This window comes from Lycorma delicatula, chromosome 6, assembly GCF_047948215.1.
Source record: "Lycorma delicatula isolate Av1 chromosome 6, ASM4794821v1, whole genome shotgun sequence".
Lineage (NCBI taxonomy): Eukaryota > Metazoa > Arthropoda > Insecta > Hemiptera > Fulgoridae > Lycorma > Lycorma delicatula.
Window position 1 is genome coordinate 2,750,045 of NC_134460.1, and position 18,504 is coordinate 2,768,548.

Below are 18,504 nucleotides of genomic sequence, written 5' to 3' on the forward strand. Positions count from 1 at the left end.
CTAAAAATTCAATATCACTTATGATGTGAAGATAAATATAAAGTTAAACTAGGTATTTTAGAAAACGCAGAAAAATCTTTTAGACGAAAATAACAAAAGTGATACAGACAACAGCGATCCGGATAGTAGTGCTGAAGCTGTGAGTGAAGAAGAGTAGTGTGATATTTGCCTGGTAGTAAGTTATTTTTGTTTTTAATTTTAATTAGACATTAAATCAGAGATATTTCAGAATTGCATTGGACTAAATATTTACAGTATAGAGCGCAATTTTGCAACATTTTTCTATAAAATATGATAAATAAAATACAATATTAACTGTAGGTTTTTCCGTTTAAAACATTAGAATTATTATTAACATCATGACCGCTCACTAATGGTGGGATAGGTCTACTAACTATTATTAAACCGGCCTGTACATACTCTATCTCTCCACATGGGTGAAATGCCTACAGTAGTATTATATGATTATAGTTCATAAATTATTTTTTAATATAAAATAATACTGTTTTAATGAATCAACCTTTATGAAAACTTATTATAATAAATTTATCTTTATCTGTTCTAATTATTTGTAATGGTGATTATTAACTTCATTAAGCAATTTATTCCAACTTCTTCTCATGTTTTAATTTCCTGATCTACAGATTTAAATAAGCAGACTCTTATTATATAACAGTTCTACTTTACTATAATATGAAGCAATTAATAAATGACATTAGTGGTAAACTTAAATAAACATTAAAACTTTCAGAGATATAAGGTAAATCTTAAGTAATGGTTACTGAATTCTTATAAAATAATCAAAAGTGTAGGCTCAATGAACATGTATTTTCATCATAAAACAGTAAAAATTGAGTGATATACAAAGTAAATTACGAAATTTTCTAATACCTAAAAATAAGAGAGTAACAAACGCTTTTAATACAGTACGGATTCAAAATGGGAAAATTATAGTAATTCAATCTGTTTGAAAATAATTTATTTAATTTTAATTATCATGTACAACCTACATGCATCAGTAACGTATTGTGTAATTCACTTTTAAAATGAAGGGTCTAGATACTTTATCAATATTTTTTTAAGGTGGAAAAACTAAATTTAGAAAAGATTAAAAAATAATAAGCATGTCGGGATCATCAATCCATGAAGGCAATCAACGAGATGTTTCGAGAACCAATGAAAAATAATTCACGGAATACCGCAACATTCGTAAATTAAAACTCAACGATTCTCTTCTGTATGAAATTAAAATTCGTAATGATTATAAAAGAAACACCGATATCAATAAATTATAATAACGGCATCCCATTAATTGACACTTTTTAGGTTAGATTAAATACAACTGGTAAAATAGGACAAAAAATTTGTTATAAAGTGAATGAAAATTTGTTAGTATAATCTATTCACGTAAAGTTGAAAAAAAATAAATAAATTAATGTATGTAACGTAAATTAATAAAAAAAACTTACCGGCATCTACTACACAAATCAAAGCAAATTTAAAGATTAGCGATCCATCAAAGTCAGCCGTCGCCTCTGGTGACTGTTGTGAAGACTTTAAGGCGATACAGCTGTTCTTGGTGCGATGGGCAGTTCAGTTTATCTAATGGCACTTGTATTTATCCTGGGTATTATAGATTCATGATTATTTTGAAATAAAATGTAATTTTAGTTATAATTAAGTATATATGATTCTTGTGCGTCAAAATGGAGTTAGCCATGCAAGATAACCTTTATATAAAACCGATTTCCAAAGGTGTAGTACATCGTATTTGTTCCGGACAGGTTAGTTTAGACATGGTAACATTTGCTTGCTTTACGCTAATATTTATTTTTTTACGATGTATTTAGTATGCGAATACTATTTTGTGATGTTAAATTATTTTTTTTATCAAGAATTCTGTGGTAATGAACACTGAAGGTTTTCAAAGTTAACAAATATGTACGTACACTTTATAATTTGATTATTTTTTTAAATTAATTTACAACTAGGTTAATAACAACTAATAAAATTAAGAAATGAAATGATGTTGAAGAGAACATCATTCAGCAGGGAGTTCTCTGGGGACGTCAGAAAAAAATTAATTATCTAAATAAAACATACGAAAAAAGATAAATTCTGAAATAATTGGTTGACAAAAGACTTTTACGTCTTGACATGAGATATCTAAAGTTTTATTAATTTAAGGTTCCGTTTTCTTACTGGCTTTGGTTAACTGGTAACTGACTAGAAAAATTTCTGTTGTTGTAGGAGCATTAGAATTAATTTACTATTCATGATGATGTATTAAAAGTTCATAAATTGTAATAATTGTTATCTACTTGTAGGTAGTTCTTAATTTGGCAATAGCTGTCAAAGAACTTGTCGAAAATAGTTTAGATTCAGGAGCTACAGCAATTGATGTTCGATTGAAAGATTATGGAAGTGAACTTGTTGAAGTATCTGATAATGGTTCTGGCGTTTACGCAGATAATTTTCAATTTTTAAGTAAGTATTATTGTTTTAAGCTGGTTTATTAATGTGAAATAACAGTATTTCAAATTAGTTTAATTTTTCTTTTTTTCTTTAATTAGAAGTTTCAAATTTTAATTTGAATTAGAAAATAAATTAGAGTATTAAAGCTATTTTATAAAATGAATGTGATTATGTTAATCACATTCACATGTTAATCACAACTTACATGTTCTAAGTTATAGCTGTTTCTGGCATATATTGGCTGCTGAATCGGTGTTGTTAATTCAACTAAAATGACCAAATTGCATTAGTAAAATTGCCATTTAAATTTAATTAGAAGTAAATTTAATGTTATTTAGATTTCAGCCAGAATCCATCTGTATCCTTGAATAGATGAACTTTTATTAAAACTTTCTATGAAAAAAAGCTGTCTAATAAAAGAATCTGATGTGGTCAGCACATGACTTCCTTTACGCCTATTAAATTACGCTTGCACATTTAAAAAAATTTAAAGTACGTAAAATTCTATTTCATTAAAAACCTCTGATATTTTGTCATATATATTTTTTTTATTGAATTATTTTTCATTGTAAAAATTTTTTTATAGTTAGAAGTTAATAATAATTAATAAATCGATATATTTAAATTAAAAAAATAGAGATTCGAATCGACATGCCTTTCCCTAAGATCCAAATATTTCATTAATTAAAATTTTATTTGGCCAAAACTCTGGAACCAGTGAAAATAAGTACCACTTATGATATATTGTTGAAAATCTCTCAATGAGAGCTAATTACTGCAGTTAAGAAAAAAATTTTTGGTGATTTTGGGCATGTTTGGACACTTTTGGTTTAGTTGATTGTAATCAAAAGGGGAGGTATACAACTAGATGTTACAATAGTCCCATATCCAAAATTTCAAGATCCTACAGCTAATTGTTTTTGAGTTATGTGAGATGCATACAGATATCACGCCGAAACTAATCAAAATGGATTCAGGAATGGTTGAAATGGATATTTCCATTGAAATTTTTCACGATCACAATACTTCCTTCACTTCGTACTTTTTCTGTCTTCAATCATTTGACTGGTTTGATGCAGTTCTCCAAGAAAATCAATCTTCTTCTCATTGTTTCAGAAATTTTATTGTATGTTTTTGTATACTTCATCATTATTTCTTAATTGCCAGCCTTCATTGGTTTTTAATGGACCCTATGGTCCATATCAGTGGTTTTTAATATTTTCTTATTAATTCTTCTAACAATTCTAATTTATTATTTAACGATAGGCATTCAACAGGCTTATAAACATTCTGTTTTAATAACAATGTTATCGTGCATTATTTTTTAATTTTTTGTTATAGATATTCTAAGATCATGGGCTCTTTGCATTCTATGAATCCTATCAGCTACGGTGGAGTTCTCTAATCCACTTTCTTAGATATTATTCCTCCTAGATATTAACAATTCTTTCACTTTTTCTACATGACTGATATTTATTAACAAAAATCTTTGTGCACTCTTAATCTTAGACATGTATTTAGTTTTTATTATTTAATCTTTTTTTTTTGCACTTGTCAATTTATTTATCAGTCACTTTTTTTAATTTTCTATTTTCATTCATCTTTATACACTATATTATTATCCAGTAGGAATACATTAATAGTGTTCTGGATTATTACCTGTACATAAATGTAATTAATTTTTTATTGATTTTTTTTTAACAGCGCTAAAGCATCATACATCAAAGTTGGAAGATTTTTCCGATCTCCTTAGTGTGGAAACATTTGGTTTTCGTGGTGAAGCACTTAGTTCTCTTTGTGCATTAAGTGAGGTTTCCATTATTACAAGACACTCATCATCACAGTGCGGTACACATTTAATATTTGATGCCAATGGAATTATAACATCAGCTAAACAAATCGCAAGACAGGTTAGTGTATTACAGAAATTTTTTTATTACGTATTTAAGTGATTTTTATTTTTGTTCATGATTAGAGATGACTTTCAGTTGTGCAGTTTAGATGAGCTCAGTTTTATTTCTTTTTAGATTTATTTTTTAGTTTTATTTACAATCAACAAACTAATTCCTCTGTTTTAGAATATGACTATGTAGACTCAGAATTCCATTACACCAAAAATTAATCATCAATTACAATTTAAATTTGTATAAAATAAAAACCCATTAGTTTAATGTATTTTAAAACCCCTAGGTAGAAGATATAGCCACCTAAACACTTAGTTTCGTTAAAGTAGCACCTGTCCCATAGCTTCAAGAAGATACCATAAATGGAACAAATGTTTATGTTACAATTTAAATAAAAAATGGCATTTGGCTGATAGATTGCACAGGTTTAAAATGAAATATCATATGGAGCAGAAACATGGTTCGTAATAAAACTTATAGCTTTTAATGTAACATCAGTATATTTGAGTGAATTTATTATTCATAAATATAGGAACTTACAAGATTTCCTTGCACAAGCATCAATCACAAAATGTTGAGAGGTGTTAAAATCTTAAAAATTTAGACTGAGGAACAGATCTAATTAAATGCAATTTTTTTTTAATTCTCATCACTACCTGCAACCCAAGTAAAATAATTACATTCCTTTACTAGTAAAGGTTTGCCTTATCAACCGGTGAATTAGATGAACAGTTTTTTTAATGTTTGTTAATACAAGCATGTAAAGATAATTTGACTTTGTATTACACAATTCAGTTGACAGTTATTAGAAATATCTTGTTTGAGATTTATTTTACCGCTTGAGGGAGGTACACTCATCTTTGCCGAGTTGAAAATGAATCTCCTGCTGCTGGGAGTACATAGTGTTTTGGTGCTAATATTTGAATTAAGTTTTATCTTTGGTTTTTATATGTTTGCCTACCTATCTGTGGATGAGTTTGTGGTGCTTTATTTAGGTAGACATGGTGCCAAACAATGTATGTGTGAGAAACCTATTAATTTGGGTTCAAAGTTTGGTCACTTTGTAAAAGACTAGGGTCTATTATTCAAAAAGAACCTTATCAGGGAGCAGCAACTGGAAACACGATTCCAGAACTAGGCACTGGAAGAATTATTTTACCTCACAATTGCAACTGAAAAGCCATCATGCAACTGGAAGTGTGCGTCTCATCCGAATAGAAAAACGCCCCTCCCTGATGTAAAATTATGTAAAAAAAAAGGTTTGTGGCAGTTATCACCAGGCTACAAACAATAAGAGGTGCTACCCTAAAGTTGAGGGAATTTTACCAAAAAAATAAAATAGCTTACCATAACTTATAATTTCCACTGTCTCCTTCAAAGTAAGTCCACTGTTGGACTTACTGTTTGTTCACTGTTCCTTCAATGCCCTTGGGCATTGATACAGTGATCCCAGCGTTTTTCCCATGATTCCATGCATCCCTGGAAGTCTACAGATGTAAGTGTTTGAAGCATGTTCTGCGGTTCTTCCTGAATCTCCCCAGCTGTGTTAAAACGACGGCCTTTCGATTGAAATTTAATTTTCGGAAAGAGAAAAAAGTCGCACGGGGCAAGGTCAGGTGAATAGGGTGTGTGGGGAATCGCTACCCTCTTTTTGGAAGCCAAGAAATTCCGAATGGCTAGCAATGTGTTCGCAGATGTGTTGTCATGGTGCAGAACCCAGCTGTTGTTACCCCACAGATCTGAACGTTTGTGCCTAATGCTTTTACATAACCACTTCAAAATTTCACAGTAGAACATCCCATTGACAGTTTCACCAAGAGGAACAAATTCCTTATGGATAATGCCTTTGATGTCGAAAAAAACAATCATCATGGACTTCACGTTGCTGCGAACTTGGCGTGCTTTTTTTGGCCGTGGTGAACTTGGCAACTTTCACTGCGACGACTACTGCTTAGTTTGAGGGTCATACCCGTACACCCATGTCTCTTCACCGGTTATGATGTTGTAGATGAAATTAGGATCATCTCTTGCTAAATTTTTCAATTCACTATAGACAGCTACGCGATTTTGTTTCTGATTGCTGTTCAACAGTCTCGGTATGAATTTTGCAGCGATGCGTCTCATGTTCAAATTGTTCGACAAGATGCATTGCACAGACCCATATGACATTTGTACGATTGCACAAACATCATGGATTGTTTGTCTACGATCTGCAACAATAGCCTCGCACTTTCACGATGTTTTCCGGTGTTGCACTTGTTGATGGTCTTCCTGAACGCTCATCGTCATCAACTGTCATTTGTTTGAATCAACTGTCCATCTTTGAATCGTTTGTACCACAAAAAAGTTTTACTTTTACTCACAGCATTGTCACCAAATGCTTCTACAAGCAAGCAATGGGTTTCTGTACCAGTTTTTTAAGCATGAAGCAAAATTTGATGCAGCTTCTTTGCTCTTTAAAATCTGTCATTTAGAACTTTGCCGAAGCAGTAAAACACAACGTTACACAACCGCACGAAAGTCAACAATGCAGCCTCTCACCATCACAGCTGTTGGAACACTGATTCACAAAGAGTACTGTTAGCCACATCTAGCGGCAGCAGGTCATACCAGCAATGATTCTTGCACGAAATTCAAATTCCTCGAACTTTTGGGTAGCACCTTGTGTAACTGGTGTAACTTAGTTCGATACAATGATAACAATTTTTTTTTTATTGGGGCGAAATACACCTGTACGTTATCATCGCCCAGAATTTTTTTTAATAAAAAGGTAAAATAACACTAAAATAATAAAAGTAAAGGCTTAAAACTAATATATATTATATAATACAAATTTTAAAACTAAGATAAAAACAAAGGTTAAAAAAAGGTAAATAAAACTCAAAACTAATATCACAGACAAAGTCTTTAAAATATAAAAGCTAAAATAATAGAAAAAGAAACTATATAAAACTTAACTAATTCCGATAGTGAGAGCAAAGAGATAATAAAGATAATAAATTTAAAGACATAGAACCAAAAAAATCAAAATTGAAAGTAAGGAAAAAAATTATTAAAACCCTTCTAGCATAAAAAATATACATAACAATATTAAATTTTTTGCAGTAACCTAGTCCTATGCAAAAACAGAAACATCCGGTTCAAAATTTCACTATCATTGTACAAGATACCACGGATGTTTCTGGGTAGATTAAATTTACGACGCAACACCGCATAACATATGCAGTCTATGAGTATGTGGTACACAGTCATGCAGCAGTTGCATTGTGTGCATAAGGGTTTGTGTCCTCCTGACATTAGGTACTCGTGTGTGACCCTCGTATGTCCTATCCGCAATCGGCAGAGGTATGCTTCACGTCAAGTTTTTCTGCATGAGGGGTCCCATGCCAACACAGAATCTTTAATGTGTCAGAGTTTATTATCAACGGTAGTCATCCAGTCACCTTGCCACCTTGCTCTCAGTGATTGTTTTACACGATTAATAAAATCAGAGGTAGTAATTCGGGTGGTAAAAGGAGGCTGAATACATGCTTCTTTGGCAGCATAATCTGGTTGTTCATTACCTGGAATCCCTACGTGACTAGGGACCCAGCAAAAACTTACTTCTGTGTTGCGATTATTCAACTCAGCGATTGCGTTGTAAATTTCAATGATGATAGGATGTTTGGAGTAAAAGTTTTCTAACGCCTGGAGAGCACTACACGAGTCACTGCAAATAAGAATGTTTCTATATTTAGGGTTAATGATATATAGAGCCTTATTTATAGTGAGTAGTTCATCGGTGAACACACTCGTAATACCGGGTAAACGTATAAGTTCTTTCATTGAGAATAAAAGCACAACCAACAGTATTGTTTTGTTTCAATCCATCAGTGTATATCACCGCGTCTGAGTTCATCTTGGAGAGAACACACTGAAACATTTGTGGAAGACAGTAGGTAGTGTTGATTGTTTATTATATGTTGTAAGGTCAAAAGTAAAATGTACTAGGTTTATTCTCCATGGAGGATATGAGCACGGATATGATGGGAAGAATGATGGAGTATCAACATTTATATGCTGCAGCAGACGTCTGGTACGGACACCTACAGGTGCAGTACAGCGTGGACGGTCCTCATACTTTCCAAAATTAGGATTTCTAAGAACTGAGCCAAAAGCCGGGTGATTTGGCTGTCCTTTGAGACGAGCAAAATAAGATAACAAAAGCTGGTCTTGTCTATCCCAAAGTGATGGTTCACTACAGTCTACAAGTAAGCTTATGACAGGGCTTGATCTAAACGCACATGTGGCAAGCCGAAGAAAAGCATGATGTACACCGTCCAGAATTTTAAACACGGTTTGACAAGCTGAAGAGTAGGCGACACAACCATAATCTAAACGAGAACGAACAAAGGAATAGTAAAAACGTATCATACATGACCAATTGGCTCCCCAATTGGTGTTACTGAGGACCTGCATCATACCTAAAAGTTTGGAACATTTTGTCCTTAATTCCTTTATGTGTTTGACCCAAGTAAGACGGCTATCAAAAATCAAACCTAGAAACTTGACGTAAGGAGAGATAGGAATAAGCTCTCTGCTTAGAAAAACTTGTGGAATAGAAGGGTTTCGTAGCCGAGAAAAGACTACACATTTTGTTTTGTCGGATGAAAATGTGAAACAGTAGTCCTGAACCAAGCCTCAAGGAGAAATATAATTTTCTGTAGTAGTCACTCTGCTGTGGGTGTTGAACGGCTCGCAATGTAAATAACAATCGTCAACAAATAGAGAACATGAGACCTGTACACAATTGGTAATACTGTTTATGGCCACAGAAAATAAGGTGGCACTTAGTACACTACCTTGAGGTATTCATTCTCCAAGACGCCACTATCTGAGAGTGAATCGTCTACACGAATAGGAAACGTTCAGTGATTTAAGAATCCCCGGATAAAAGCAAGCATATTGCCCTTGATTCCCCATCCCTTGAGGGTGTTAAGAATACCACGTCGCCAGGCTGTGTCGTATGACTTTTTTATATCGAAAAAGATAGCAAAGAGGTGCTGGCGCTTTAGGAAGGCATTTTATATGGCTGTTTCCATTGACACTAAATGGTCAATGGAAGATCATCCTTGTCGGAAACCACACTGTTCTGAAGATAGATAGATTCTCCAAGTACCATGTAAGCCTGTGGTTTACCATTCTCTCTATTATTTCTATTATTATAGCACAAAATGCTTGTTAAAGAAATAGGGCAGTAGCTTGAGGGGTCAGTTTTGTCTTTACCAGGCTTTAGTACTTGTATAATAAATGCTTCTGATCAGTCGGGCGAAAAGACTTGTTTGAATAAACCATTGTAATTATTCAAAAGGTGTTGTAGTGCTGAGTTAGGAAGATGTGAAAACATACCAAGGAGAACATTGTCCGGTCCAGGGGAAGTGTCACGTGAGTTCTTAAGTGCGTGTAACAATTCCTTAAATACGAATGGAGTGTTTAATTCACCAATCGAATCACCAATGTTTAACAACAATATTTCTATTTGTACTTTGTACCTTTGAAAATCATTATTGTATGATGAAGTGAGAGACACTGAGCAGAAAGCTTTGCTAAACTATTTGTTACAGCCGAAGATGATGAAAAGAGTTCTCCTTCATCAATAAGACCGAGAATAGATTGTCTCGGTGATCTGAAAATTGCGTGGATTTTTTCCACACAGTTAACGTGGGAGTAGTGCATAAGATAGTGTTCACATATTTCATCCATGAACTCCTTTTAGCGTTCAAGAAGACCCGACGGCATACCGCTCTAGCCCTGCGGTACAAATTTAGATGCTCAGTTGTAGGTCTGTTATTAAATTTGCATAGTGCCCGCTGTTGATTCCTAATAGCACATTTGCAATCATCATTCCACCATGGAACGGAAGGACATTTAGGATTACCCGATGTTTGTGGGATATATCTGCTGGCATTCTCAAGTATCATGGACGTAAAAGAGGAACATTGCTCAAGGATGTTTGCACCATCGACATACTGTGATTGGAAGGCTTTACGATATCCATTCCAATCCGCCTTTTCAACAATCTATCTCCATGGCCTTCTCTTAACCTCATGGTCCACACTGAAACCAATAACAATTGGTTTGTGATCACTGCCGTGAAAGTCATCACAAACAGACCAATTAAGATGAGGGAGTAAATTCGGTGAGCATACGGAAAGATCGATGTTAGACATAGTACCAGATGATAAAGACATGAATGTGTGAGATCCATTATTCAGCAAACAGAGGTCTAAGTCTTGTCTCACACTGTACACTATATTTCCTCAAGTGGAGCAGAAGGTCGAGCCCCAGGAAACATGGTGGGCATTGAAGTCTCCCACTATTAATGATGGAGATGGTATTTGTGTGAGGAGATTTGAGATAGCCAGAGCCCTGAACTCAGTGTTCAGTGAGAGATACAAATTGTAGATATGCAACTTGAAGGGGATAGAGATCTTTACTGCAACAGCAGGAACAAGAGTGGTCAGTTGAATCCTTGTAGCCGATACCTCATTCTGAATGAAAATAGCCACTCCACCACTCTCTCTACTGTCTACTATACAGATGTATCTCTCACAGAAGTATCCTCTGAGTGCTATTGGGTCATGTTGTAGAAGATGAGTTTCTTGGAAACACATGATTATTGGATCATGTGTGTGTGCCAGTACTCCAATATCCTCAATGCAGGACCGAAGACCTCTAACATTCCACTGAATAAAGTTCATAAGGGTAAAAAAAATATAAACAAATAATAATAAAATATATATACTTAGGAAACTATATAAAATTTAGTTGTATGTGATTCGGTTTTTCTTTTTTGTATTCTTTATTTTAGAGAACTCCAACGCCCTCGGGTTAGGAGGTTCTTCAACCATCCTCCACTATATGGGGTGATGGTGGAGGAGACTTATTAGATTGGGATGCTGCAATTGACATCCCAAAGGGAGTGGTTATGTGGGTTCCCTTTACAGAGAGCTTATTAGGTGGTTTCCTGCCAACTGTGATAGTCTCTGGCCGTACCGGTTGGACTTTGGGAGCAGGAACTTTTGTATGAATTACACTGTTGGATTCATTAACTACGACATAAGACTTTTTATTCATCGTTGTCAGCTCTGAAATAGTGGCTGTAAGTGAAGCAACTTGATCAGAAAGCATCTGAACAAGTTTTTTAAGTTCATTGCAGGATCCGCACTGCTGATTATTAACATTTGTAGGAGTTTGTTTTGACATAGCGGTGGCTAAAGATACATCTGGTTTAACCAGGTTCCGTGAGTTATCTTTCTATATTCCCTGCATGCAGCCGGGAAAGATAGCTCTGCTCAGTACAGATTTTGAGAATTGCCTTTTCTTCTTTAAAGGTTGGGCAATCTCAGGTTCGGGCTGTATGTGAACCACTACAGTTAGCACATTTTTCACTTTCTTCGTAGTTAGTGTCATTGTGACCTTCGTTAGCACATCGAGCACTGATCTCCGTTCTCGAGCAAGATGTTGTAGTGTGACCTTACCCTTGGCATCTGAAACATCGCTATGGGTTGGGTATGAATGGTTGCACCCGAACCGAGAGGTAACCTACTTTAATCTTCTCTGGTGGAACAGGAAGACTGAATGTCAGTATAAGAAACGGTGCTGGTTCTTCTGTTCTGTTCTGCTGTTTCATTATACCCTTCACTTCTATAATACCTTGAGCAAGAAGTTCATCAGCAATTTCACTTAAATCCATTTCCAGAAGGTCGCGGCAAAAAATTACTCCTCAGCTGGTGTTTAGGTTCTTGTGGCATGTCGTAGTTATGTTTATGCTGCCCATATTGGTGAGACGTAACAGGGAGCGACTCTGCTCATCATTAAATGTTTCTACCAGAATTTTCCATCAAGTAATTTCCTAACGTTCTTCGGAGAACCAATACAACCGGTGACACATTTGTTAATCAGGAAAGGTGAGACCTTTTGAAGGGAGCCACCTTCCTGATTATTTCGAAGAACAACAAAGCGAACATTCTTACACTTGACATTACCTTCGTCTTCTGTAGCAACATTATCCTCCTCAGACGAAGCTGACCGAGGCCTTTTCACTAGACTAAAATTGGTGGTTTTTTCAGATGGACCACCAACCATCATAGAATTTACTGATGGAACTGAAATTTCGTTCCCACGAGTACTAGCGATATAATAGACCACTCCAGCAGAGCGCACATGTATTGGAGCTAGAGCTAAATACAACTGGGTTTGCTCTAGTGCCCAGAGGACATCATTCGAGACTCACTACGCAGAGCCATTCACCCATCGGCATGATAGTTCCCACCTTAGGTTACGGTTGCATTTTGTAAGATGTCGCAACACCACCGAGTATAAATGAAAAGAAAACTGAATTGGATGTTGTGTAGTTGAGTAAATGTATATGTTGTAATTAGTGTAGTGTTCTTGGTGTAGTATATTTGTACATTGTAAAGTATTCTGCAGCTCAGTGTGTAGTGGGAAGAAAAGCTGCAGAGGTGGGAAGAAAAGAGGCTAGGCCCATGGGGATGCCAACCCCCAAAAATCTTAAAGAATAAGACTCCCTGTCGGGGAGTAACAATATTGTTACAGTAGCATTATCAGTGAATAGTGTCTCTCCTCTAGGCCGCACAAATTGATGAAACAATGTAATGAAAAAGAAAATACAAGTACCTATGCCATCGTGTGTATTTTATTTTAAGAGTTACATGCATGGATTCGATAGACTGAATGAAATGTCAGCTGTTATCGAATAAAAATGAGAAGCAAAAAGTGGTATTGGCCAATGATTGAATTTCTCCTAAATGCTTTGATGAACACTGTATGGCTACTCTATTAACTGATAAAAGGGGAAGAAGACAGCCTAAACCTGTTGACATTTACTAGATCAGTTGTACGGTCATATTTTGGAACATACTCAATAGATGTGATACACATAAAGGCTAGGTATGGTTTAGGCGTGGTGACCAAAACCGTCACATGGAGGTGTCTTCCTCTATGGGTCAGGATACTCAATAGATCAACCAATAGCAGGGCGACCAAGTACAAAAGTATCTTCTCAGGTGTTACCCGAAGTCTGGTACTATGGAAGGCAAAATTTCCATGAAACTAGCACTACTCAAATTCGTTGTGCGCAATGTGGTGAGGCTGCACGGAAAAAGCGCAAAGAATGCAATGTTGGATTACATATATATTGCAACATACTAATTCATTCTCATTAGTGAGTTTGAATATGTTAAATTTTATAGAGAATATTGTATTTTATATCTTTGTCAATGTTTTTTATTTACATTAATGTATTTATATCTATATCAGTGTTACATATATGTGAGTTTTTTTTATGTAAAATTGTGGCCTAATTATAAGTAGAAATAGTTCAGTTTATTTATTTATAAAAGTTGTATTTTCATTATTGGTGAAAGTATTGGATATATAATATATTTTTGAATAAAATTTATTTAATTATAAAGACATGATTGTATAACCACTGTTGCCCTTCAAGACTACTATTGGCATTTGTTGAGGTATAAGTACGTTCCAACTATGCTTACTGTTGATATATAGAATACGTGCCCAACTACACTCACTGTCAATATTTGTAGACAACAAAAATTTACTATACATAACTACAAATAAAAAAATTAGTTAAAGGACAAAACTACATTTAGAACAAACATTAACAGAAATTTAACAAAAAAAATCTGGGTACTAATGAATTAAAGTATGACTTTCAGCCAATACGTTTTGAATAAGTTATGCTAATTTTTGTTCAGAAAGGTTATTCTGTTTGTTTATCATCCTCTACTGATTTTTTCTCTTTGAATTGTTTATGGCCTCAAACACAGTATTTCTCGATAAATATCCTTCACTCTATGCAATTTAAAACATTGAAATTGTTTTGGTAGATTTTTTACATAATTTTACATAAAGTTTAATCATTGCTCTTTGTGCTAATTTCAAAGCTTAAACAAAATTTTAAAAAATGGACCTCACCACTGTTTTTGACTAAGTATAATAGTCAAATTTAAATTAGCACACCCTTTAAAAACACATTTTCTCTTAACCAAAATCATTGTTCTCTGATAGATAACATCAGTAATATAGCTGTAATGTCAGTCTAAAAAAAAAATAGTCACATATTGTCTGTGTGCAATGATAATTTTTGGAGGAATTCCTTTTTTGCATGCTTTTGTTGTAGAAGATGGCGAACATTTTACCCAAAATCATTATTGGTTTTAGAACTTAACTATGAAATATCACCTTGTTTAGAATGTAAATGCTTCTGCTTAAATTTTAAAAAATTAATATGATTTTTTAGGTTGGTACAACTGTTTCATTAAAAAATATTTTCAGTACAGTACCTGTTAGACAAAAAGAATTTCAACGAAATTTGAAACGAGAATTCGCAAAAATGATACATTTACTAAATGCGTACTGTTTAGTTGCAACTGATGTAAAGTAAGTATAAAAATGTTAAAGATTCAACCAATTATTATGTTTGTTTTATTGTTGAATTTTTCTGTTTTTGGTGCTGTAACCACAGTGGTTTAATTGTTCCATAAAAAAATCATACAGTGATATCATTTATTTATGATATTTATGATTTGATTTATCATAACAGTGATAAATCATATAGTCAGTAACCCACTCCAGGTTTACTTTTTAAAGAAGGTTAGGAGTTGCTTCCCGCTGTCTTCTTCTGTAGATCCAAACATACTATTGGACATCAACATGCCAAGCCCATTGAAATACAATTGGGCACTTGGTTCTGCAAGTAATACCTTTGTTGTATTCATTATGACAGGTTTTAGTGCTATGCAATGAACATCATTACTTTCAGATAAATAAATTGTTGATTTGTACTCTGTGCCTCTGTGATTTATATTCATCTCAGTCTTAAAACCTAAGCCAGATAATATTAAGCAACAAACTAATATTTTCTGTAGAAAATAACGCATTGTAATACATGTCTCCTCTGTTAGGGAATATTGTCAGATGATGTTTTAGATTCGTTTATATCTTTCCTGGCTATAGTGATGTATTCTGATGTCGTAGCTATTACTGTAATGGCAAAGTATACAAATCAGTCAAAATACAATCTAAAAAATTGGTCTTTTTTCTAGTTTTGTTCCTTAAGGAGAAATTTTTTTAAAAAATTAACAAAAAAAATAGATTTAAATAAATTGTAAATAATCTCCAAAAAAAATTTATTCCAATGCTCTTAATTCCAAAAAATTTCATTTTTGTCAGATGAATGTATATATATATATATATATACATATGTATCTTGGCCTGTATTTGGTCTTTTACGTTTCTACCCCATTGACCAGTTTTCTTCAAACTTTGTAGACAAATAATACCTTCAGGGGAAAGAATTAGTAAATTTTTCAAAAATTGGAAAAGGGATGGGGGTATTTTGCTACAAAATAAAATTTCAAATTTTTACTGGGGCATGTAAAAAAAATTTTTTTTTTTTAATCAAGATCACAAATCACCAAAATTGTTTATTTAATATTTACCCCTCCTCAAAAAAATGACTATATATATATTTTTTTTATCTACATATTGCTTCAGAACATGAGTTAATGGGAGTGTTTTGAATCCGTATTTTCTCATCACTTGGCTTTCAAACCACTATAAATTTTTTTTCCATTCCATTCCAATGATCTGTGGAACAGAGTATTTTTTAGTTTAAAAAATATTTTTAATTAAAATCCATCTCTCATAAGTAACCCATTACTTGAAATTAGTAAAATTCTTAATTTTTTAATAGCCCTTATTCTTTAGTATTTTTGAAAGAAAAAATTATCCAAAAATCTGTACCTCCTCTTAGAAAATTACAACTTTGTTTATGTAGAATTACAGCTGTAGCTTTTTTCTTTTTTAAACAGTCTTAAAAAAGTTTTTTAAATTTATTATCACCGCTTAAGGATAGTTTTCTTAAAAATTAATTTTACCCAAATATTCCCCCTTGTCAATGGGAGCTTCCAAAATTGAAAAAAAAATTTGTAATTTAAAATTTTTAATTCTCAGAACATATTTTGTTAAACAATAAAATGTCGTTGAAATAACTTAATATCCCCTTGACTGTGAACTCCCAATTTTTTTTTAAAGATTGAAAAAAATTTTTTTATTTATGTAAATCAATTTCAGTAAATATTTTAATGCCGTAAGACAGCCCGAGTGAAGAAAGTTCCCTAACTTTACCTCACCAGTCATCCATCATCCTTCCCTAATTCTTACAATTATGTCACCAATAGCACATGCAACTCCTCTGGAAAGGGCAACACATTGCATCCTCCAAACACAAGGGCTCCAAAAAGGTACACTCCTGCTAGACTATAGCACCAAAAGGACTTCAGCGAATGGACTGAAGTGGAATCACACCTGGAGAACGAAGCCCAACTAGCTCTTTGGGAGAACTAGTCTCCCAAAGGCCAGCCCCAGTCAAATAAAGATCTTCGGTTTAAAGGATAGGAATGTAGCAAATAATTCTGTCCATTAATAAAACAAATTAATTATAACAGCCACTAAATAAATACTATTTTTTTAAAGAGGTGGAGGAACCCCATTTATGGGCGCCTGGGCAGTCTCAGGCTCGCTAACAGGTTCCACAAGATGTTATTAAATCCATATGTGTTCCTGTGCACTAGCAACTAAACCTCCACCCCTGGCTACTCACTCTTCCCGGTACAGCTGTTGTGCATTACTCCAGGAAGAGTACACCCTCGCACACATTCAGAGACGGACCTCACACCCACAAGATACCAAACATCAGACTAAATCTCATCACACACTCCACAACATCCAATCATCACTCAGAAAACAGCCTCATACCGCACAATCCACACATCACATCAAAGCCAGTCACATCCAATCACATAAACAAACACTTCACAGACAATCAAACACTATAGTATACTTACCTCACAGATCATCTTCGGACGCAGGAGTGGAGTGCCAATGACCTCATCATACCCAGGCGATCCCTACATGTATGGGGAACCCCCTAGGTTTTCAGCCACATGCCTGTCTGTCCCCGCACACTCCGATGACCCCTTCATCTACCTCTGCAAGACTCCTCCCAGACGTACAGCTCCTTCATGATCTTCTTAGCAAACCTTGCTACAACCGTCCAGATTTCCACACTTTCCAACATGATCTGCTGCAGTTCCTCTGAGAAGAACATTTCCCTTTTATCTATGGTGTCCAATATTTTCCTCCTCGCATCCTAAAATCGAGGGCAGCGAAAGAAGATGCGATATGCTGTCTCTTCCTCGTCTACACACACCAGACAACTAGCAGAGTGATCTAACTTAAACCTAAAAAGGTATTCTCTGAACCCCCTATGGCTCGCTAGAAACTGTGTGAGACAGTAATTCAGTGAGCCATAGGCCCTCTCGCATCAACTTCTCAGGTCTCCAATTATGCGGTGTGTCCATCTCTATCACTAGTGTCCCACTGCATCTGCCATTCTTTCCTCATTTCTTCCATTATAGTTATGGTCGTGGTCAGGGGATATTTAGCCAGTCATGGTTCGCTTCACTCACCCATCCTATCTAGCCAGAGGGCTTTAATTCCTCATGGATTCCACTGTGTTCGTTAAACTCAGGCTTGTAAGAATAATAATGATTAAATAAAAATTAAAGCCTGTTCAATTTTTTTTAAAATATCAGCGTATTGCAATTTCTTTAGAGAACACTTCGGTCAGTGCAAGACCTGAAACTTTTAGTCATCTAAGAATTTGGGTTTCAAAACAGTTGGCCTCCCATCTTAAAATATTAGTTAGAACGGTTATCTGTATTTCGTATGGATAAAAAATGTATTTTGCCCGATTGTGAACGCTCAGAAACATTACTAGGAGGTCATCATACTTATCATTATTTATTAAATTTTGTTTTTCGGTTTTTTTGTCAAGTAATCAGGGGTAGGTGCCAGTCATGTCACAAATACATTAACAGTGCCTTGAGTTGCTTGAGTAGCCACACTGTACACCGTTGCATCTCTTAAAAATGAAAACCCCCCAAAAAAAACTCAAAAATTGATTTTAGAAATTTATCTCAAGAGTATTTGGAAGCTCCAATCTAGTGAATATATTGCTTAGTGTAGTGGAAATCAG

At 34.4% G+C, this 18,504-nt stretch overlaps 1 protein-coding gene across 2 annotated transcripts in view; it reads left to right on the forward strand.

Annotated features, from left to right (window-relative positions):
- Window positions 1-1,514: 1,514 nt before the first annotated feature.
- Pms2 (mismatch repair endonuclease PMS2) overlaps window positions 1,515-18,504 on the forward strand; it is a 79,715-nt gene continuing 62,725 nt past the window's right edge. The window contains exons 1-4 of one of the 2 annotated variants that reach the window (XR_012756640.1): window positions 1,515-1,784; window positions 2,328-2,487; window positions 4,180-4,385; window positions 14,704-14,843. Coding sequence is in view for 1 of the 2 variants with exons in the window: in XM_075368045.1 (XP_075224160.1) it covers window positions 1,707-1,784; window positions 2,328-2,487; window positions 4,180-4,385; window positions 14,704-14,843 (584 nt within the window). In the remaining variant the exon portion in view is untranslated. The remainder of the gene's footprint in view (window positions 1,785-2,327; window positions 2,488-4,179; window positions 4,386-14,703; window positions 14,844-18,504) is intronic. The other variant, XM_075368045.1, reaches the window with a different exon arrangement.